Genomic DNA, 24,518 nt, shown 5'->3' on the forward strand with positions numbered 1-24,518 from the left:
GAGGCCTTTAAGGTCATTATCCGGCCCGCGGGCCGCCAGTTTGCTACACAGTTCCATACAATGTTTTTGATAGTCTGCATAGTTTTCCATGCGCTGTTTATGATAGTTTAGAACAGTTCAGTATACGGTTCTTATTAGTTTGCACTAGTTCATCAGGCGTTTCGCCAATTACTATTGATATTATGTAATTTTACCGCATATTGGTCCCTCAAAAAGGGTGTTTCGGTTGGATAAGCTTTCATTTTAGTCTTTTAATTTAAAAGTATATGTTCTTAGTTCGGCATTGAAACAAATGCTCGCTTAATAGATTAATGTTCTAGGAAAAGGGTTATACACTTTTGTGTAGATAGCTTTGAATGCGTCTGGAATAACCCATTTAAAGTAATTAGATGATCACTAATTGGGTAACACAACAAAGACGAGGACGGAATACATTTTCCGGCCTCTTATTACGCATTCGAGAAAGCTCGTTACCAACAGATTCGAACCCGAAACCTCCAGCGGTGAAAGGAGAAAGTTTTTTGATACATTGTTACCGCCGACAATAGAATTATTTCATCTTCTCGTCATCCATCGACATCAGAAAAGGATCCCAAATTTTCGATGCGAAGCCAACAGACTCGAACTTCCGGCAGATCGGAGGAAGAGACCGGAAGCGAGGTGGATGACGGGTAATTTGGGTAACATTCGGGGGAGGAGTCCCTAAGTCGGTTTCGTATCAACCATTTCCTGACGTTGCTGAATAGATGGTGAGGGAGACGAGACGGAAAAACTGCAGTTCAGGAAGGAAGAAAGTCGTTTGTTCAGATACCTTCCTTCAGGTCGAAGTAGCGACCTCTAGTAGACATTTCCGTAGATACGAGAACTGATGAATGATGGGGGCTTTCGGATGACGTCAGCGAGATTTATTAGTTTTGTCAGCCTCTATACAAGTTCAGACGTCGACGATTTTAACTCAAATTCTTTATTTAAATCGAAAAAATATTGAATTTTTTTTTTGTTTTTTAAATTAAAAATTTCGAAATAGTAATTAATTAACTTTAAAACGTATTAAATTTTAATTACATTAAAAGTTTTCCGTTTCGTAATTGACATAAAGAAACGTGAATGGATTGTAGTAAAAAAAAAATCCTCGTGAATGAAAGCAAATTAATCGCTTTCATTTACACGTGAATGAGACGAAATTAATCAATTTCACGTAATTCATTCATAGTGAAATTGATCTTTTTAAACGACCAGTTTTGTTTTTATGAATGGAAATGACTTTGCGTAGTAATTTTTTTTTACTCCGGTGATTATTATTTTTTTTTTTTTATTGAATAAACAGAATTTTATCGAATTTATTAATTATTTTCTGAATGCAACTCATCGTTATGAATAACATCGAGGTTTTTAAAATGTCAGTTAACCGTATTTTAATGTGTTCCGGTTACATTTTTGAATGTATACGGTGCATTTTTCTTGTATATAATTTGTGAAAACACCATTTAAAAACGCGATTTAAGTAAAATAAGAGAGCAATTTAGTCTACAGTGACAACTGACTTTTGAGCTACCTTGTTTATACAAATTTATTATTATTTTTTATATCTAAATATATAAATTTTATACATTTTTTTTTTATGTCGTGTTATAAAATTTATCGATTTCGCTCTATTTTTTTGTCGGCTTTTATCTTCAAATCTGATTATTTATTTTGACTTTATTTACTTATCCGTTACTAATTTGTTATCGTAACATATATAATTTTTTTTCCTCGTTATCTGCGATGATCTATTCCTTGATTTATCTAATACTTTTCTTCTAATCTAATTTATTTATTTATATATATTTTAAACGATGCGTCTCTACAGAGTAGAATATCTTTTAATTTATTGCTATTATACAGAAATGCATTCCTACACGCCCTTATCTGCCAAATGATCTGTCACACTCACGAATTTGACCCTCGTGTTCACAATGCACATGAATGCTTGGTTTCCCTTCTTGATCAAACCGATTTCGTTCATGAATGAAATCGATTATCCGTACAAAAATATTGTTAGGTAATTAGAAGATCGATTACTTACATAAATTAGCTTTAAAAAATTGATTACATGCACCAGAATTTTACTCATTTCTATCAAATAAAATCGTGTAATCGATTATCTACGTAAATTAATTTCTTTATATTATTATTATTATTATTATCGTCTAACGAGTCGCTCCCTACTTAATTTTGGTAGAAGGAAAAAAAATCTTACACAGCATTTATTTTTATTGCTCTTACTATTATAGTAAGGGCTTTAAAAAATGAGAAGGGGAAAAAAGTTTGCCAGGAGAAATTTTATCCTGGATGGTGGACAGACAGCCACGCGACGATAATCCTGCACACGTGTTCAACAGAATGCAGTAGTTGAGACATTTGATAAGTGCAAACTCACGTCAAAACCGAACATCCAACACCTGGCACTTCATGCAGGTGGCAGAAGTTTCTTGTATCTTATATTATTACACAATTTTTTTTTCTGGTAAATTAATCGAAAATAATATAAATTAATTTTATTTATGTGTTTCTTTTTACTTTAATTCGTAGGACAGACATACAGACAAGCTTAAAAAAACCTTTCGTAGGGCAGAAAAAGACAACGATGACATTTACTCTGATGTAAGAGAGAGGATGATTTTGACCAGAGGCTCCCAAATGAATTTCCTTTCCTACTTTACTAATTTTATTTACAACAATGGACTCAATGACGTAAATGGGATTATATACAATGGTCACTTCGTCATTTATATATATATAATTTCCTTTTTTTCAGTATATAAAAAAGAGCATCTAGAGCTATACTCCCTCAGGTTTACTTTACTAATAACGTTACAGAGTTTCTCTCTCGTGTTCCACTTGCTACCAGTCGGTGCCATCTGGAATATATCAAGTTCGTCACTCGAAGGTAAACTTTGTAACTTACGGACTTCGCTTCGTTTATTTTATTAATAACAATAATTATTGTTAAAGTCGTCTCTGCAAGCATCTGTCCTGTGTATACAAAACTTATAGCCCCCCTTTACAGTAGGATAATCTGATTGAAACTTTCAAGAACTCGGCTCTCTTCTTCTACTGTAGCACAAAATTTACGTTTGGAGAGGGGGCGAGAGCTCGGTACTAAAATACTTTTTTTTCCAGTAGCTCAATCTGCTTCGATACGCCAATCTGATGGTTTAATGGGCAGAATGGCATCGGTCCACGTGCCAAGGGTGCCCCGTTAGAGATATAAAGGAGGATTGGTTGATAAATGGTGTGTCCAGAAGCAAGTATAGGGCTCAGTTATTGTATTGTCGTCTTATGCCAATAAAACTGTCTAAGTCACATACCGGAACTCTAACATTGTAGCTGCTTCTTCCCTTTTGTTGTCATCCACTAAAAATAATCGTTGTTCCTGTCATGTGACGTCTATCTCTCGCACCCTCTTTTGAAGAAGTTCGCCCATCGCAAGACAGATGGCGCTAACGTTGCTTGGCCATTTGTCTTCTATTCCTTAAATATTGCTAAGTTTTTCGGTGGTTCCATCTTTTGACGTCGCTTTTTAATTTTCCTGATTTATTTCTCGTTAGCTTCCTTTGTTCTTTTCATACATGCGTGCTGAGAGTTTAAGATGATGCAGGCCTTTTATTAATGTAGTGAATGGTAGGCCTGTTGCTTCTTGTATTGTACTTTAAATCAATGTTTTCGGACTGAAAAATGCGGTTTTTTTTCCTAACAGAAAAGATTTTCTGATAAATTTATAGTTTTAGAACGTTCTGTGTTTGTGTAAAATTGGCAAAAGTTGCGTATAATTTTCAGTTTTCGTGTAAAAAACTGGCGTTTTCTCGTTGTAATTTATTTAAATGTCTTTTTTTCTTGGTAAAGAAAATTCAATTATTATACATAAAAATAGTTACTAATGTTTTTCAAATACAGTATTCCATATAAAGAATTACAGATGATATTTATATCACACTATTAACTTTATACGTTTTTTATATTAAATTTAAAATATTAAACAACGGTCTCATTTTAAATATATTTCGAAATATGAGCCCATATATATAATATGGTGTAAACTGTATTATATATATGGGCTGTAAAAAACTAAATTACTCTACTTTTCAAATGCTTAACGAATTCAGTTTACGCTTTCTGGCCAATCTTTATGTATCTTATATTTAAATTGTTTATTCTATATCGAGAAACACTTTTATGTTTATAATAAATGAAGGTAGAGGAGTTTCTCGATACGCTTCTTTATTAGGAATCCATTGGCCCATAGAAACGTTCAGCGTAACGAGATACACAAAGCAAAACTTTGACAGTAGGCCTCACATTAGTCAAATTTGATAAGGTGGTTGTTTCTATTTTTAAAAATTATATAATTAAATAGTTGTAGGCTGAATAGGATTTACGAACGGTTAAACATATACTGTACTAGAAGGGCCTCACGAAATAATAGAATGCATATAGTAGAAGGGGGCCTTGCAAAATAGTAGAAAGCATACTGTAAAAGGGGAGACCTCACGAAATAATTGAAAGCACAGTCGAAGTGGGCCTTATGAAATAATAGAAAACGGCCTAAACTTTACGATTACGCGGTTTTAGTTTCGAAGATCAGCTTACCCGAAACGACATCGTAACTATTTTAATTTCTGTGCCAATTTCGGTAATTAATAGACAATATAACTTTGGATGCTGCTAATCTCTTACTGGTAATTACAGTCGAATTGCCTTACTATAACACAGTGTAACAGAATTACTACAAAAGTGCTCCATAGATTGAGTTGCGAGCTTATAATTTCGTTAAATTCAGATTTTAAATTATACACTTATAAACGCTCCCAAACTGGTTAATTTTGGAAATTTTACGTGTTTCTTCGCTACTTATACAGCTTTAAAATGTCGACGTTTTAAAGTTGGAAGAATTGATTAACTGGTGTGACGAGTGGATATTTTTGTGTACCGTGCAGGCCACGTGTCCGTCACGAGGTCTCGCTTCTCTTCTTTCGACAATTAGATCTCAATTTTAAAGATGGCCATCTTGGAACCCAACAGTGAAGAGCCCTCGGATTACAAAGGTCCTTCCTGAAATCTCCCGCTGCGCTTCCTATTATTAATTGGATACACTACTTATTATTTTGTTACGTCACCAACTATTTTTTTTTTTAAAAGTAATAGGTATGGCCGTCTTTTGACCTTTTATAAAGGTCAGATATCGAGATATCAAAGCTTTTATGAGAGGATGGATTGTGTTTTTCAAGGGGGAACTTGCTTTAGACGTTGAATTTCCGTTTAAGGAATCAAAATTCGTTTGATTTTTTTCTTTATAAGTGTAGATTTAAAATGATTTTTAGCTTAGGTGTGCTGTATCAGTATTAAAAAACTTGATATATAGGCTTACACGTTCATAAAATCATAAGATATAGGCCCTAGATCCTTGCACATATATAGGTTTTATTAATTAAAAAATGGCTTTGTGTGTGTTATAATTTGAATTTCATCTTGTAAATTGAAGTTCGAGTGAGTAATAAGTTAAACAGATATTGTTACTCTTTTAGTAGCTTGATAATAGACGAACTTTCGTAGATAAGCTCATAGGCCTACGCATGATTAGATAAGAAGGAAGCCTCTTTGTTAAGGGGCCTCAAATAATAACAATAAAATTGCTTTTATTCGATCTGAAATATTTTAAAAATCAGCATTTGCAAGATAGAAGAGCCTTCATTTTGCATCCCCTTTTGAATGGACAGCATAGGAATTTGAATTGCTGTTTTTTTAAGGAAATGGTGGCCGAAAAGTCGCCTGTTTCAAAAGCTAAATTATTTATTATCTTATTCAAATACTATTACTCTTAAACTTTGAAAATTAGTTATCTGATTCTTGGGCCATTCTGTACGCTTGCATTAACAGTTATTTTAATTTTGTTTGTTGATTTTGAATAGGGCCTGTGAGATATGTGATAGGACCCTATTATTTACCGGGAGAGGGATAAGATTTTCATAAATGTAGAACCTTACCCCTCTCCCCGAGCCTTAATATATAAATAAAACAAATAGAAGCATTTTCTAATCAGTTATCAAAAGGAACGTTATCATGTTTTTTGTATAAAAGATAAAATTTTGGGGCCTCCCTGTCCAGGATTCGGATTAAAAGGCCCTGATGGTATCTCTATCCTACTATGGCGATTATATTGATATTAAATTATAGTTTGTCAATAAAAAATTAACTGTTCTCACTTCAGTAATAACTGGCTGGATGGTAGAGGGACCCAATAACCTAATCCGTTCGCCCTCTACCCCATTCCACCCTGTAAAAGTAAAGTAACAAGTGGGAATAAAGATAAGAGGACATCTAATCATCACCTCGCGCGCATCTGTTCATCATCATGTTCAATGTTTGTTATTAATGCATCGCGATAGACAACTGCAATCGGATATCATTTCTCTTGTAACCTATGCAAACAATCAATAGAGGGTTGTTAAGGATTGAACTCGTTTCTTTCCCTCTCTCCCCCTCCGGTTGTCTTTTTCCGAACGATTTAATTCTGCGTTCGATTACCAGTTAACAAATGGGCCGTCACTAACTGTTGGCTCGCGTCACGCAGCGGAAAATCCCAATAATTTTCATTAACTTGCTTAATAGTTAACTTAATTACTTCTTGTTTCTCCCTAGTCTTACGGCATTACGTCCTGTCTGGTTGTCTGTCCGGTTCTGCCTTTCTTCTTCTGTTCGGCATCGGTGACCGGTCCGATAACCTATTCTCTCCCTTTTGGTATTGTTTATCGAATCAGTGTGTAGATTGTTTATTTTTCCTGTTTCTTCTTCCGTCTTCAAAGGATTCAAGTTTTAATCTTTGTTTTCTTATGTATTTATATATTTTTAGATACATTTTGTAAAAAAAATTTATCGTTTATCTCGCATCAGTTTATGATGAGGTCGAAGGTCTTGCGAAGGACTTGCAGCATTCAATTTTAGGAGGCTTCAAAACTTGAAATGCTCAGATCTTATCGTTTATTGAAGACATCAAAACAGTTTTTTCCCCTCGTCAGATTTTGAATGTCAGCAGTGTTTTTAAGCCCTCATCAATGTGGAGTATCAAACCAGTTGCTTAAAAAAACAGAAACTCCTCGACATGTCTTCAATTTTGGCTTCAATAACTTGAGATTTTAGAAGCCAAAATTGCAGAACTCGCGTAAAATCATTTTTGAAGCCTGAATTTTGCAGCGTTCTGCATGTAAAACTACCGAAAATCCGATAAACTTTGACAGTTTTTGCAGGTGAAATTTATATTCTAAAAATACCAAAACACTGATAATCGAAATCACACCACGACTTGATATCACGTGCGGAATCAAGGCCATCAACAGAACCCAAAAACGGACTTAAAAAAAAAAATCAGTGCCGATGACAAGACTCCAAAATGTAAATTCCCCAACAACGCCCTGAAAAAACACAAGAAAGTGAACGGGGAAAAAATCATTTCACTCACTCTGCTCCTCGTCTACTCCCCACAACACGCCAAAAAGCAAAACAGACCAGACCACGTGACCATCTTTACTCAACCGTCCAGATCGAGGCGCGTGGCGATTGGCTGGAGGATTCGGGGTGACGTCACGTGTTGCTAAACAAACGCACGATGTCATCGGGAGACCGAGTAAAGTAAAGCAAAGCCTCCGGACCATCAGGATCGCATGTGAGCGCTTCCCCATTACAGGTGAGATGACATTTTACTTTCCTCAAGTAAACATTCGTATAACATTTCCCTTCTCGCAAACGCATCTATGCACTCCCGAATGCAGAGGGGAGAGCGTTGCACGTGTTAATTAAGCGTCTGATAACTTAATAGTTGTTTTTTGGGGGTGGCGAGGGATTCGCTGCGTGCCGTTACACGCTCATATACGTCACGCTTCTGCTCGATTTCGTTATTTGGCGTTGGGGTAAACCGAGTTCGGTTTTGGGCAGTCGTTCTGCCTGTTTGTTGACTCGCTCGAGTGACATCGATAAGGAGAAGGTCGGAGGTCGGCTGACGTCATCGGTTACACTTATCTATCCGGGGAGAAATATTATCTGTGCAGGAGTAGTATATTGTGCTCCTACTAATTGGCGATAAGGAAAATAGATAGAGGTAAATCTCGCTGCCTATACGTTTATCCTAATTTACTTCTCGAGGAAGTGTGGCTGCTCCTCCAACCACGCAAGGTCACGACACTCCGTCGGACGTGCTGAAACACGAAAGTTTCTGGGCGACCCGCGGGAGAAAGTGTGTCGATTCTGTTTATTTCTGTGGCCTTCCCGTAATGCATTACATTTTGGTACTTTTGAATGCTCCAAACTTATGCAAAGTACTGTTTTAGCACGTTGCACGCTCGTAGAAACGAAGGTTACATTTTAAACACTAAAAAACACCCTCAGGCTTCGTTAAAATGCGTGACTGGCAAAAAATCACGACTTTTTTACACCCAAAAAAATCGGCTTCCTAGTAAGAAAGAACCATTTTGCACCTTTGCCTTGGGAGCTAGAGTGAGTGAGAGAGGGGGTGCAAAAACTCGCTCCTAGTAGTTAGCGCCCCTTCTTCGTCTATTATAAAGTCAATAAGTGGAGCAACAAGTAGTCCAGGAGCCGAGTAAATGGAACCGGTATTCATTATCGAGACACCTAATTGGCATTCGGCATCGAATCCCGTATCTATCTATATTGAAGTAAACGTAATCTACATCGGTTCAACAACCCTCCCTCGTTTTACAGAGTTAAATAAGAGGTAAAAGCGAAGCGGAGCAGTTCAAGGACAACTGGTTTGTGTCAACGACTGCTTCATCTACTGGAGAAGTGAAGCTGCGACACTAAAAACGGGTCTGACTACTCCCCGCGACAATAATTAAAGTCTCAGTTCCTCTACGAATACGTAACTCTTCTCTTTGCCCCCGTTTACGCTTGCATATGAAATCCGCTTGGTCCGCAACAGGTTGCTGCACTTCGGCGGAAGTGACGTAACACGCTTTCAACAGGTGAGTCACCGCCTCCTCGAACCCCATCCTGGCTCGGGGTTGTGGAAGTGGAGAGAGAGAGACATTGACTCGGGGCATTTTTCTCCGCTAACTGCTCCTTGTTTTTTTTTTTAGGGAGTGGATGAAGATTGACGTCATTGTTAACCTCATGGCATGCAGTAAAACGGACGACGGTCACTGTCACGTGATTGCGATACAGCACTCCTCTTCCGAACCTCACATTCACCGGATCGCCATGGAGAGAAGGTGCGACCTGCACAGGTGGTGCTCGTCCCCCGCTCACCTGTCCGACAGCTCCTACTTTATCTTGAGTGCTGCACATCCCTGCTCCTCCGTTAGGAACGTCGCCACGCAGACGGTGGACAGAAGTCAGTCAGGTGAGTGACCTTCGAAAATTAATTCATTTTCTCCGTCCCCTCCCTCTGAGTTGCAGAAATTCTGCATCAGTCCAAAAGCCAAGTGTTCTCGGTGACGTCTCCTTGGGTTTGGGACGGCTGAGGCTCTTGCCATATCGCTTTATTTATTAAATCAGTACCCATTGTGCCCATTAATGGCATTTCTGTACCATAAATCAGCATTTAATGCGCTTAGCCATTCGTAGGTGTATTCGCAGCAATAAAAAGGGAGAAAGAACAAGAAGATGGGGAGGAGTGAACGACTTCCGAACTTGAACAGGAGTTTCAGATTTATCGTAGGGCCCATTATGGCAAACGAGATGACCGGATGGACTTTCTGCCCTCTGTAGGTCGAGATATATGACCGGAATCGGACCGTTACTGCTAACTGCGACTCTACCGTTCAGCTGTGACGTCATAGACGAGGCTTTCAGTATCCGAGAGCTCCTAATTCGCTGGCTCTTACCCTTTAGAAATCGCTTGGATCGTCCCCAGATTCCGGCACCACAAACGCATTGTTGAAGCTGTCACCTAAACAAACAAAGATCTTAGCGAAAGTCACTTTCTTATATTCTAATCCTACGATATATATAGCAAAGAAGGTCTCAATAGATTTCTTATATAGTAGGGTAGAGTAACATTCTATTTCAGAATTAGAAGAGAAGGGCCCCTGACACCGAAAACTTTATATTCACGTTATATCGAATCCACATGTGGCTCTTCTTGCGACTATTTCTTAAATTAAACACTTAGATTTATAGGAAAGACAATGAAAAACAGGCCTTTTAATGGGCGTTTTTGCTTAATTTTAATCCCAAAATCTAACGGCAACATTCAACTTGTGATCATGATCCTCGAACTGAGTTCTAGAAATACGTCCCCTGGCCCTGTATGACCTAACTGTTATAGTATAACCCCGTATCCCCAGGTGAACGTCCCTCAGACGTCAAAAACAATGATAGGCCCTACACCACGTGTCAAGGAGCCAGAAAACGGATGTCACGAAGAAGAATGACTCATACAGGAGCCAGCTTCCTATTTAACATCCTGCACGCTATTTACGCCCGAGAAGATACAGAAATATGTCAAATTAGATTAATAATAATAAAAAAAATCAGCAGATATATGATTTAATCGTTTGGGACCCATTGTTGTGGTTTAGGAGCCACTTTATGGCAGTAAATTTCGCCCTTTGTTGAGGGAACCGATCAGGTGAATAGTAAATTATTTACTATTGTCTTGAATAGTATCATAATCAACAATGTATATATGAATATTTGGGGGGGGTAAGAGTTTTATTAACCGGGTAATAATTTGGAGAATTAATCAAGATAACAAGTAATCCTACTCCGCAGTGATTAATGTCCAAATGCCGGAATGTTGCTGCAGCACTAAATTGGTGACGTAACGCCTGAAGTCATTACTCATGTGTTCGAAATTCTTCGAGTTCATAATCTGTAGTTTGCTTTAAAATAATTTCGGTAGTTCTCTGTTCAGTGTCCAAATTGAATTATTGCTTTCTAACGTCAAATTTAAACATTTTGGCCCTAGTCTTGGAGAAATTCACTTCTTCCAGGTGTTTTAAAATACTCGATTTAACGTTTTCCTGTTTTTTTTTAGAGTTAATTTCGGTGTTTTGTAGATTTCTTTTCATTAGATCCAATCTGACCTCCCCCCACAAATCGCTACATTCATAAAAGAAATATTCCAAAATTACTCAAATTACCTCTTAACCACTCGTGACGTCAATAAAAGCAGTAATTTTGAAGGCAAAATCAACTGCACGCAATACCCGGTTATTCATCTCGTAATCTGATGCCTTCGGGGTCCATAAACCGCGTCACGTGACCCGGAGGCCCTAGCTAGTTTTCTAACTTACTCACGTAGACGACTCCGAAATTTTATTCCCGATACGCATGTAAACAGCGATTAAATTTACGACCGAATTTAACATCGTTTTTGAGGCCTTATCGAAGCTTATAAATTCTAAACCAAGCGTGGCTTATGGTGCCCCATTTATGGTCAAGTTATGCGAGTGCTTTTTGTTAGTTAAGCCCTCGAAAATACCCTTATTATAGGCTTTTAACCGTTGTTTGCAAGGCCTCGTAATGATCCTCAGAAGTGCACAAAACCTCAATCGATTAGGAAAACGTAATGACGGTTCTTCTGCCAAAAAATAGACGTTATTGGCGCTCTTCCTGCACTTTAGAAAAATAATTCTTCGATGAAACTTTCCTTTCTTCCACTTTCTTTCGTAGACGTTATCTTCCATCACGTGATCGTCCACGATAATCACACGCGAAAGTTGACAGAGTGGTCGATTCACCCCAAGTATTTCGTAGTGTTCTTCCCTGTTTTGCTCAGAAAGTTGCCTTATCTAGAAAGGAAGATCATCAATTATCAGATGATAAGTAGCTCGTGAAGATTATTATATAGTTGTTCACTTTTAAAGTCCTTCGATTTGCCATAATAGCAAGCGAGAGATAATGCCTCCTTTTAACGTATACCAAACGTAGAGAAGGGGGAGGGAAAAAAAGCGCTAGCGCATGATGCGGGACCGTCCCACCGCATCCCGACCGCGTAAAAGTGCAGCGATCAGCAATTATCAATCGATGAGTTGTATTGGTTTTATGAGGGGTCGTTATAGAGAAGAAAAAGATGTAGAACGGAATCGTGCAGTCGATCAGACGTGCTAACTGGTTTGGCAGCAGCAATCGGAGGCAAATGACGCACACATAACTGCAGAAGGGGATTATCCGAGGAAGAGCCGTTATAGGCTATAAAGCGCCGACATATGGCTCCGATGGTGTCCACCACTTTGTCATAAATACAAGCTATTGCCGCGCGCCACTCCCCTTTTTTCGTCTGGCTGACTCACGTGTATTAATCACTTAATTGTTCTCTACATACTACACATTCGGACCTATCGTTGTATGGATTTACATTCTTTATCTTTGTATCCTTTGCCGGTTAACCTCATAATCTACAAATTGCCTTTCCATAAATGATGTAATTGCATTTACAATGCTTTCGACGTCATAATTACGTGTTACCGAATGAATTCCGAGTCCTCTTTATATAAAAAAAATATATTGTTTGACGTCACGAAAACTTCCCATGGACAAATTCGTAACACAATTTTCTTAGGCAGCTGGGTACTATAAACGAATCTCCGTTAGAGACCTTATTAAGTCAAGAGACAGACCTTCTATTGCTCTTATCAGCAAGCGTCAAGAATACTTCATATCTCAACTGAAAAAAATCTACATAGGCCCTTTGCATTTATCGAACCTCATAACCATAAACACCCCGAAAATGTCGGTTCTATCGAGAATTTCGACAGAACAATTTGAGATCTAGTTTACAAGAAAGCGAAATCGAAGAAAGATGAAAATTTCGAGGCCCCTGCAACGTCTCAAGACGTAACAAAAATGGAAACGGAGTGTGGCGTCATTGTAGAGGAAGAGTTTTAGGATAAAGCAAAGAGGCAATTTATCATCCCGCTCGCGCCATTATTCTAATAGCTTATAGGAAATGACAATGTCATTAAGGCCAGCTTTGAGGAATGAATAAATCTGCATACGTAATACAGTTCCTCTACATCCGAAATCATAACCGGGGATGCCCTTTTCCAACTTCTCCTTCGAAATTTCCACAAAATAAATTAACTCCTGATAAATGCCTTCTTTACTAACTGCTTTCCTTATCTCCTCCAGAGTCTTCTTCTCTTACACGATTACAGCTCCCGAGTTTGCAATCTCCCCCATACTTCAAAAATCTTATATGGTCACAAAACCTCCCCCCAAAAAATAAAAATGAAGTCAACTGCAGAATCCCCCAACGACACCATTTTAAAAAATGGCTCCTCGATGCCATCCTTTCAATATCAGAACATCATTTGTGATCCAGTAATCCACTCTGATACACCCAGCTTAATTTGCGCTCTGCAGGGGCCCCCTTTAGTAATAGGACTTTAGCCTATAAGGATCCATACCCGTTTATATCTACTACGTGCTTAATTCCAAGGCCTCCTACATCCCAATAATCCCTATAATGAATATTGTAGGCGCATTGTTGATAGCTCATCAATTAATAACTTTCCTCGTTCGATCTTCACGAGTTTTAAGAGGCGACTTGGCCCCCCCTTTTAAATAAATTTGTCTACGAGTAGGAATGATGAGGTTTTCAAGTAAATGCTCCTCTTTTTCTTCCTTTTTTTTTTATTGTTAAAGTGCAGACATTGTATAATTTTCCGATATTTTCCTCTCTTATGCAAATGTAAAAGTACCCGCTGTGTTGCCTTCTCAGTCAGGTTCAATTAATTTTTTCGAGGGTTAAAGGCCCTTTACAAGTTGATTCACTCCGTCATTTGTAGAAGTGAAGAGTTGAGATTTCTCTTGCTCTAGAGTCTTTTGCATTTAGGAATGAAAAACTTGATTTATTTGTTCATGTTTAAATAAATAAATAAATATATATATATATCTTATATTAATCTTGTATGTATATATATATATATATATACATACAAGATTATAGTTTCTGTATTGAAATCAGGAAAATTAAATATTTGCATCATAATAAAAGTATACAGGTTTAGTTTCGATTAATTTCGTGTTTATATTTGAGGATTTTACATTACATTACATTACACTTTAATCTTTAAAATTTCTTTGAAGTAGGGATTTTTCTTTGATGTTTAGAACATTTTCCCCAAATAAAGGAGTTTTCCCTATATGGAAGAAAAATTTCCCGTTATTTCTTTAGTTCGTTAAAAAGTACTTCAAATAGGGAATTTTCCCTCTCGAAATAGGGATTTGTTTCAAGTGGAGAAAATCCCTTAAAGTTCAGGAATTTCTCCCAATTAGAAAAAAAAAATTAACAACGCGAGACGAATATTTTAGTAACATAAACAAGAGTTTCCTAATTTTATAGGGAAATTTACTTAAATCATGAAATTTCTCTGATAAAATTATTTATTCAGATAAATTTTTAATAACTAAATAATAATTTTAAAAAATAAAGGAAATTCATACTAGAATATTAAAAACTAAGGAATTTATTAAAATATATAATTTTAGTTTAAGTATATCCCGAAAAGTTTCCTATTTTGTATATAAACTGGCTTAGAGGATGATAAAATCGATGGTAATCTTTCCTAGAAGTTCTTTTAAACACAAGAAATTCCCATGTTTACAAATAACGATTACATTGTCCTTGAGACAGGCGTGCAAATCGTCGAGACAAAAATTCAAATCCGGTAAACATCCAAAATAATTGATTCAAACGTTGCAAATTGCTCTACTACTACAGCAACAAATGGGTCAAGTCGATCGCGAAAGTGTATCATGGGCGAAAGTAAAAGAAGATGAGCGTTAAAGACAAACTGGTGTTGTCTGACAGGTTGGGCTAGGTAGTTAGCTGGCCTGTCCGTTCCTTGACCCCATCAGGGACACCTGCGGGCTATGTACCAATGGCCCACTGCCATCAGGACCAGTTTAATCCTTGTTGTTGGCCCGGAGCGCTACAACGTTCTCCTCCAATCAGCAAGCTAGCCCGGGGATGACCCCCGGCTGCTTCGCCCTCCCCCCTCACTAGCACAGCAGACCCAGAGAGACCTTTGCCCTATCGGCACAGCCGTAACCTTGTTTGTTATATTGTGCTATAAATGATTTCGGCTGATGCCACTACACTCGTCTCTCTCGTCCCCCCTCCATTTTTTTTTTTGAATGCTATTAGCTGATGCCCATAGTAATAAATTAATACCCGAATTTAATTAGTAATTGATAATGACGGGCTAAAATTTGATATTATAAATTTCTAATAAAAATTTCTGCGCTTTATCACAATAATAAACACATTCCCCTCCGTGCTACTAGAGCAATAAATATAAATTTTCATGTAATCTCTGCTTCTATAACAATTTTTTCATTGTTTAAATGTTAACATATTCTTCTACGTCAGGGTTTTGATAACCTATAATTAACTTAACTGATGCTACTTAAGTAACATTCCTGTTTTGTCACTGATAAATTTATTTTGGATTCTATTAGCGTTTTTTCCTCCTTCAAAGAAAAAAACTCCAACGTTTTTAATTGCTATTATAATAACAAATCAGATAATGAGGTTTATTTTTCTTTAAAACGGGATTTTTTTTCAATTATAAACGGATTTTTCCCTATTTTCCCGTCTATCTGTTTAAAATTCGTTGTAAAAGCCTAGTGTAAAGGGAAATTTCTGTGACTGTTCCGCCAATTAAACGGGAAATTTGTCAGGGAAATATCCCTAAATTTGTAATTAATAGGGAACATTGTTGAAGGTAACCTTCTAGGAAAGAGAGAAAAAATTATTTAGGTGTTTTTTCTTTTTTCCCTAAGATTGATTGATTATTTTCGGTAATATTATTTATTAATGACAAATTTGGGGAAATTACTCAAAATAATTAAGTTAGGGAAAAGTTGAGGAAATATCCTTAAGTTTGTAATTTAGGAACGAGTATTAATGGATTTATTCTTTAAACAAAAGAAAATTTTACTTGAAAACTAGGGAAATATCCCTGAATCTGTAATTAATAGGGAATATTATTGAAGTTATTATTCATAAAAAGGGAAAATATTCCCGTAATTTGGAGAAATTTCAGACAATTTTAAGGGATATTTAATAGACTTTCGAATGAAAAAATTTCTCTTAATTAATTAAAAAAATTGACAAAAATGTGAGGTAATAACTTTTAAACGACATTTCCGTCTCCCTAACTCTACAAATGTCAAAAATATTATTTTGTTAGGGATATTTTTTCCTGTTTTTTTAATTCAAGTTTTACGTTTGGCGATTTTCCATTGACGGACCAAATTGTGGCGACCGAAGGGCTAACCAGACAACCATTAGATGCGCTCCACCGATTATGGATAAAAGAATAACTTTTGTGTCAAGTAAACAACACTTTGGTTTCTTACTTGATTTACTTCTTCTCATCGTCGTCCTTTTCCTCCCCGGGGGCAACGCGCCGCAGTACGCGATGGGGGGAGGAAACGCACGCTAAAAGACCATAGACCTGCGCGCGCTAGGCGCGTAGAAAACAGATCGCACGTTCGAGCGGCTCTGTTTACGGGGGGGTGGCAGTACTCTCGGCGCCTAGGTGCGAGCGTTTTTATAACCCCCACGTCACAATCCCCTCGCTGTACGCAACGGGGAGACAATGCAAACAGGGGTAGACGCGAAGAGATAAGCGAAGCAGTAAGCTGTAAAGATGCTATTGACGTTGTTTGCAGGACGATGCGTGTGGGGGTGGCACGGTGAGTCACGCAGCCTCTCTCACTCTCTGCAGCCGGCGACAGATGTGGACGCGGAGGTCACCAGGCACTGACTTGGCTCCTCTCCTCTCTTTTTTTTACGATCTCCTTAGCTTTATCTTGCCTCCGTCCCTTCCCCCGCCGGTGACGTCAGGGCGGTGCACCTTCCCCCCTTCCAAACGACTCGGCGATCGACTTATCGAGTGTGGTTTGCGCACGGCCGGTCAGATCAGGTGAAGTGCAGCGGGGAAACGTGATTATTGTCGGTGTGCATACCTCTACTTGATGGATTGTATCCCCAGCGAATCGAGTATCCGATGCGGATGACCATTGGGTGATTAACAGAACGGATTTTACGGCCGGTGATCTTCCAAATGTCATCTCTCTTGTTTGTCACATTTCGTACTTTGCCTCTTCTAACTTCCTCCCTCCCCCCTGCTTCGACAACTATGTCGATTGACTCTGTACTTTAATTAAGCAGGGAAAAAATATTATCGATCCGTTATTAACTCCCGCTACAGTTTCTAGTGAACTGGACGGATTAGTGCTATGTCCTTTTTGGTAGTTTTTGAGCGCTCCTTTTCCCCCTCTCCTCCTACTTGCTTATTGTTCTTGGATTCTTTTATTGCTTCTCTGCCATGTTTGTTTTCACTTCTGATTTGAACACATTTCTTTCTTTTCTACTAAGCTCTAAAGTTTCGATTTTTCTGTTTATTATCTTTCTCTTTTTTGTTTCCTAATCTTTGTTTTCCATCTCTTCTTTTCGAACTTTTTTCCGCTTCTTCCTTTAAAAATCCTAATCTCACCTTCGAGCTTCTTTGCTACTTTAGTTCTTTGGCAAACCTACCTTTATGTTTAATATACTTCATTTCGATCTCTGCGTGGCCAGAAAGGTATGAAAAAAGAGCTCAAAAGTAGCAAAAATGGACCACGTTTTCGCGGAAACCTAAAGTAAAATTCATCTTCCCAACTTAATAAAATATTTTTATTCACCAAAATTGATTATAAATCATTCCCATTTTCAAGAACTTGATACAAATTTTGTCTTAAATATGTTAAATACAGTATTACCATCTAACCAAATTCACCGTAACCTCCGAATAACGGACACTTTCGATATCGAGACAATTGTCCGCTATTTAGAGGTAAATATAATAGAAGGGTCTTGGATTGTAAAAATGCCCGTTGAGGTGTCCGTTAATGCAGGTTTCACTGTATAAATAGCCTAAAAATGATTTTTTTTCCAGCGTAAATCGTTAAAAATGACGTTTTATACTCGAAAAAATAGTTTTTAAAACGTTTTCCTCTTCAAAATAGGCTGAAAGGTAGGCCCAGATCGGTTATAACCTTTAAAAATCCCTCAAAATTGATCGCAGAGCGCTGAAGATTCCAAAAAACATGGCTGTTTTAATCTGAAAAAATCTAACCATTAAAGCTTTTATAGACGAGAAAAACACTATTCATAAAAACCCCGATTATAAAATAGGATATCGCACCCTTAAAACCCTTAAAAAATACGATTTTTAAAGACATTTTTTAATAAATAAGCACCTATAAAGTTTGTTATACGAGATAAAGCGGAACACCTAAAAAAAAAAGCTGACATCACACACGAAAAAATCGACCACAAATCTTCTCATCCTCCGTAAACTAGCGTGACGAACAACACGAGCGAAAACAATCAGATGCAAAACATTTACAAAGTGCAACCCCATAACCCTACAGGCAGGTGGCTACAAAACTCGACAACCCCTAACCACGCCATCGAGCACTCTACTATTTACCAATATGCCATTGCCTACATAATTAAAAGCGTTGTAGGTGAGAGAGTACAGCTGCTAGCTAGAGTTATTCTATGATTTACGCGTTATCGACCCCCAAGCAGAGAAAAGAGAAGTATCTGACATAAAAGTTGTCGATCGTAAAGTACTATCCAATGCGTGGCAGTGACATTCTAGTGGTTTATGCTTATCCTGTATATCTGCGCTTCCGTTCTCTCGCTGCCTTATTATTTTACGCTGTAATTCGGCGGTCGTTTGCAGTCGCTAACAGTTGACGCTAGATTTATGACGTTTTTAACCCCCACCAAGCACATTTGAATGACTTCTACAGCTGACATTTGTTTGTTGCGCTCCGTTAATGTTTGGGCGCGCACAGAAAATAAAAAAAAGAAACTGAGGAGCGACAACTCTATAGTGCACACCTGCTGATAGCCTATGCATAAATTCACTTGTTATCATTTAAAACGGTTCGAGGCCCCCCCGACGATTGCCACCACCCCCATTTATGGGCGGAAAAAAATTGAAGAAAACTCTGCACGCGATTCTTGGCGCTCTTTCTCTCGTCTATGCAACCACACCCGGTTTTAATTTTCAGAACTCCTTACGTAGTCACCCCCTCGTTCATCAAACAAACGGTGCCATCTCCGAGGCGTGACATCAGGTTTTTAAATATAGAGAAGCACGCGTTTCGCCACGTGACGCAATAGGCGCTCGTTACCGGATTAAAAACTATTTTTGGAAGGATCGTAAAGGGGGAATTTTCGTAGATTATCGAGCACGAGCGCGCACGGATCGGACCACCTGAAAGAAAACAGTTGCCAAGACTGAAGTGCCACAGGGGTCTTCTATTTTCGTACGGTTAATTGTCACTGCACTTTGTTAAAACCGGGGGGAGGGCGCGACTTTCACGTGTTTGAACCCTCTCCCCCTTTGCGCGCCTGTAAATGCTCGTTTTATTTATTTTAACTGAAGATTTTTCTTGTTTCTTATGCTAGAAAACGCACACAGGCAGCACTCGCCTAGGACATCGGAGGGTCCTCTACCGGATTTGGTACAAGCGAGGTCCACGAGAGAGAGGAGAAGCAACATGGCGTACGCGGGGAGGATGTTGAGAAGTATGGCTGACGATTTTGATTCCTATTCTCGAAGTACACTTCAAGCCGAACTTGAGGTAAGTTTTCTTCTTTTATACTCCATTTAAATCGTATATCACAAGAAACAAGACACCTCGATTGCTCTATAAATTAATTTTATTGCTCTGGGAAACACGGCGAGGTTATTTAGGTATAGCTTTGGCATTTATCGCTACACAAACAAAAAAGCTGATTGTGCCCTCATTTTTAGTCTCGGGACTAGAATAACAAGCAACACGGGGCCAGGCAAGAGCCATCAGCTGACAAACAGGTTGCTGCCATCAGCTGATTGTTGTTGACTTCGACCCACCAGCTGAGGGATAACAACGTCACGTGATGTTCCCTATCTGGTAGGGAGGGGCTGTTGACAAGGGATTCCCACGTAGCCTTAACACGTGTGTGCCTTAGCCACCTTCTATTATTAGATCACGTCAATATTTCTCTACCAGTTTGAAACGATCCTCCGTTTGGTTTGTTACATCTCCTCGGATGATATTAAAGGGGCTATTTTTTTAATATAAAAAGAAGCTTAATGGGGACGCAAATTTTCTCTAGTCAGTTTGGTTGCAAAATAAGGGGGTTTGGCGTGAGTAGAAACGGTGTAGAAGGCTCATCTTTTGTAATTTTTAAGCCAAAAGATTATTTAAAATTTCGATATTTCAAGTATTTACAATAAAAATAGTGCAGAAATAGCCTAAAAGCACGCGTTTTGATCCACTTAATCCACGCCCTTGCTTTGTGTTGTCTCGAAAATTTGACACGTAAGTGTCAAATTTTCGCGACAACACAAAGACTTGCAGGGCGTTGAAATCTCAAAAAAATGGAACTTTTCTGGAAGAAAACCACAGCGAAAAAGCGAGAGGGTCGAGATTTTGGTTTCATTTTTCATAATTCTCGACGGGGCAACGGAGAGCTACCCCCGTTTCCGCCCCCCGGGTGAATAGAAAGGGCTCGAGTGCAAAGCAACAATAAATCCGAGCATTGTTAGAAAAATTCGTTGCTTATGTTTCAAAAGAGGTGCAGGTGGGCCGAGAGACTAGCTTTTCCCACCGAGGTCCTCTTTATAACGGTTCCTCGAGTCTTTGGAGATGTCGGGGGGTTGTCCTCACCCCCTCAACGGACATTCCCACGCTCCCCACGCAGACACCTGTCTGGCTTCATCGCCTGTAACATCTGGTCTCATTTTCTTGCGACCTTACCAAGTATTGTTTGCCCTTCTCCTAAACACAATCTTCGTAAGGGCTCGCTCTCTCTACTTTAAACTCCATTAAGCCCTGCTCTTAATTTTTATATCGGCTAGCGAACCATAACTTAGAAAATTGTCCTACATCCCTTAAAGAAGTATAAAGGTCTAGCAATTAGAGAAGAGCGTAGGTGACTGTCGAGCTCATCAATACTTAGCTACACCATTACTTCTACAGAGCTCATCCGCGCGTAGATCCTTAAATTTGAGCATTTTAGGGTCCAAAAATATCTTTGAACTATCTAATTCGGGTGTAAAACAGTGCGGATAAGCTTATATAAAAATGAAAAAGGTCCGTGTTTAAGCTCGTTTTAGGGAAATCAAAGCAAAGATTTAAATTGCATAAGAAGCATAATCAAATCCTTGCAGTGTGATTCTATTACACCCTACTCTCAGCACTTTCTAACAAGAGATTTGAGGCTTAAAAGGCTCGCTAATCGTATAAAACCCCCTTACAAATTTGTTCATTTAGCAGTAATATCTCATAAAGAAGAGCGTGGAGAGGGGTGAGAATGTAGTTAGTTCTTACCATGCAAACGAAGCACACTGTGCCATTTATCATCTAGATAAGAGTCTTGATGCATCTTAATTATTGCAGGCTCGGGATCCATTGCTAATTGAGCTTTAAATTTGTAGAAGAGATGCAACACTAATGTATTCTTTCCTCCCCTTCCTCTCCATTTTTTTCTCCCCTCTGCCGCGTGTTCATCAAGTATTCACCCTTTTGTAACTTTTAACAAAATATTTTCTGCTTTTTTGAACTGATTGAAACGGAAGTTACAACAACATCAATTATCGTCGTGTTTCTTCCTGTCTGCCTCGCTCCTAATAGGCAGGATTTTTGAAAATCCACTCCCGAAATTCATCCTTTGTTTAAGTTACGCGCGACTCTACGCGATATTCCCGTTACTGTAACAGCATTATCGCAACAATAGAGTGACGGATTGACCCCCCCCCTTTTTTTTTAATTATTTCCATCGCGTGACTCGACACCTCGCGTTACGCCACGTCTGGTAGCGTATGCAAATTAGCTGCGGGTACCGTAACAGCACCTTTCTTTGTTTTTTCTTGCAAAGTGTAGAGTTTGTAAATACAGTAACACGTGCCTAACTTGAGATAGAGTTTATTACTTTAGAAGCACCATTTTTATTTATTGCTGCAGCAGTACTGAAGTGTTTTCTCTCTTTTTTTTCAGGGTTTCTCTCCGCTCAGCTGGTTGAGAAGTCTTTACCATTTGATCTTTCGGTGACCGTGACCGAAGGAGTGATAAAGAACCCCGTCCTTCTTTTAGTATTTCAGTCACGTTGGTGACTTCGACTGCCATGGACAATTATGAGAACCCGTTGAACACGTTTGCAAAAGTGAATTTCACATTTTTTTCTTTTTTTTTGGAAAACGTAACATTACTTTCCACTTCCAAAAAAAAACCGTTCACCAACCCAACAGATTGAAATTTTCGTGTCTGTGCCAGTCAACATCATTAATATATATATATATATATACATTAGCAGGCCAAATCTAGTCACTTTTTGGTCACACGAGCTCCTTTCCAACATCGAAAGGGAGCTTCCACTTCTCCTCGATAATCCGGAATTTCCGGATATTCGAAGTGAGCTCCTACTTAATGCTCCTCTACTTCTAATTACTCCTTCCCAACGGCTCCCTCTCTCAATCTACACTGCCAAAACGAACAAATTTGCCAAAAAAAATGCCCGTTTAGACTAAAAAAATTTGCCAATTTTTAGCTTTATCCCAAAATAGGTGCCATTATTATTATTTTTATTTTTAATTTTTTAATTATTTATAATTATTAAACCGCAAAAAAAAGCGATTTTTTAGAGCAATAAATCAAAAAGCAATCAGTCCAAAAATGACAAAAATAAATTATTTTAACAATGAAAAAATTTTTAAAAATTAAAATAAAATAATAAATTTCTTAGCTTATTTTTGTTAATGCTAATAAAAAAATTAATAGAGCAATGTGATAAAATTACGAACAAAAAAAAAAGTTTTATATCTTCTGCATCGTTTCTTTATAAAGAGGGACCACTTTTTCACTCAAAAAAAATCTATATTTAAGCCTGGTTTCCGTAGTTTCTCCTATGAACGACGTACAGACAAGCTTACAGACGTCCTACTTTAAACAGAAATAACTTGTAGGAGTTACACGAAACCAAGCAGACCGACATAACCCACCTACTAGCGCTTTTTACGCACGTTTACGACGTTATAAAGCCAGGAAACCAGGTAAATTAGGTAAAAAAACACAACAACCAAAGAAAAAAAAACTGTTTTTTTAGTAAATAACGCTCAGTTTTATATATATATATATAAATATATAAATATATTACTTAATTTTTATAATTTATTACACAATTTTTACCAAAGATTGCATATTAACAATGAAAAAAAAATACAATATTTTGACGAAAATTTGAGTCTGTATGGTTAAAAATATGCATTTTTTTTATACCCATAAATTACTATATATAATGATGATGATGATGATGATGTCCTATGCAAACAGGTTTAAATTTATTATAGAAAAAATGTGTTAAAAATCAATAAAAAAATAGAATTTTTATATATATTACATTATATATATATTATATATATAATGAAGAAACAAAGAAGTGATCTCTTTGATTTGTGATAGGGAAAAAGACAAGAGAAATAGTCGAAATTAACAAAAAAAACAATAAGATTTAAGCAAAAAAATGTTATTTTTCCCCATGTATATGTATGAAGTCGCTGGGATAATGTATATATTCGAATTTGTTGTGCTTTTATATATATATATATTCAAATACATACAGACGTACAGACAGACATTCATGCGCATATATAAACAGTATATACATATATAATTTTCTCTTCTTCCCAATTGTGGATAACATTTTTGTATTTTCTTATCTTTGTATATGTAAGGTGTGTTTTAAGAGTGAAAAAAATACAAAAAAAAAAAATAAAATAATAATAATAATAATTAAAATGTACTTTAGAGATTTTTTTGTACACATGAAAATAAAAGAAAAGAAAAAATTTGCCATTTTATTTTTGTAGTTTTTTACTTGATTGAATTTTCTCGGTTTTCGCGTGTTTCTATGGCAGATTCGAAGTCTGTCTGGTCGTCTGTTCGTCTGGGTCCGTGTTTTCAAGGAACTTGTGTACGCTATTACGTAAGTATTGCGTCATTCTATCATAAATGACGTAAATGTGTACACTAGACAAAACGCGTGCACCTGTGGTGTTTTATTTATGGAAGCCGGCGTTGATTGGTGCGCGCTATGCGATGCGACGCGACGGCACGCTCGAGAATAGTATTTCTTTCAGTTAATAGATTTGTCTACGTTGAAGTAAATAAAATGTGTTTAAGAAACTTTTATACACAGAAAAATAAAAAACTGATTTCTCTTGCTCTTGGTATTCGCTATTTCTGATGATAATTTTGTGTTGTGATGTTTGTTTGTCTGTGTGTTTTAGTTAATTGGTGTTTTTGCATGAAAAATGGCGATTTCTTGACGCGACGCGATACGGTGCGACGACGCGCGGCAGGACGTAATTGATTATTTCGGTTTACAGATTTATCCGTCTGTTTGTCTGGGTTTGTGTTTTTAAAACTTATTTCGGAAAAATAAATAAAATGTAATACAGAAATTTTTT

General features: G+C 37.6%; 1 protein-coding gene across 3 annotated transcripts; it reads left to right on the forward strand.

Moving 5' to 3' along the window:
* Positions 1 to 1,858: 1,858 nt before the first annotated feature.
* On the forward strand, positions 1,859 to 23,308 carry LOC136978297 (uncharacterized). Of its 3 annotated transcripts, XM_067274005.1 has the most exons (5): positions 1,859 to 2,736; positions 2,801 to 2,932; positions 9,129 to 9,391; positions 19,475 to 19,650; positions 22,051 to 23,308. In XM_067274005.1, exons 3-5 carry the CDS (start codon positions 9,136 to 9,138, stop codon positions 22,102 to 22,104), a joined length of 486 nt encoding a protein of 161 aa, XP_067130106.1. In that variant the 5' UTR covers positions 1,859 to 2,736; positions 2,801 to 2,932; positions 9,129 to 9,135; the 3' UTR covers positions 22,105 to 23,308. The 3 variants fall into 3 exon arrangements, with proteins under 3 accessions (XP_067130106.1, XP_067130105.1, XP_067130107.1); XM_067274004.1 differs by having other exon boundaries at positions 1,859 to 2,932; XM_067274006.1 differs by lacking the exons at positions 1,859 to 2,736; positions 2,801 to 2,932 and adding an exon at positions 5,982 to 7,723.
* Positions 23,309 to 24,518: the final 1,210 nt, after the last annotated feature.

Source organism: Centruroides vittatus, unplaced genomic scaffold (assembly GCF_030686945.1).
Source record: "Centruroides vittatus isolate TY-2023 unplaced genomic scaffold, ASM3068694v2 contig_502, whole genome shotgun sequence".
Taxonomy (NCBI): domain Eukaryota; kingdom Metazoa; phylum Arthropoda; class Arachnida; order Scorpiones; family Buthidae; genus Centruroides; species Centruroides vittatus.

Bases quoted from the DNA above. Each gene is read 5' to 3' on its own strand.
- LOC136978297 (XM_067274004.1), top strand. From the start codon at position 9,136: ATGAAGATTGACGTCATTGTTAACCTCATGGCATGCAGTAAAACGGAC. The intron at 9,392-19,474 runs GTGAGTGACCTT...TTCTTATGCTAG, and splicing joins GGTGGACAGAAGTCAGTCAG to AAAACGCACACAGGCAGCAC. The intron at 19,651-22,050 runs GTAAGTTTTCTT...CTTTTTTTTCAG, and splicing joins CACTTCAAGCCGAACTTGAG to GGTTTCTCTCCGCTCAGCTG.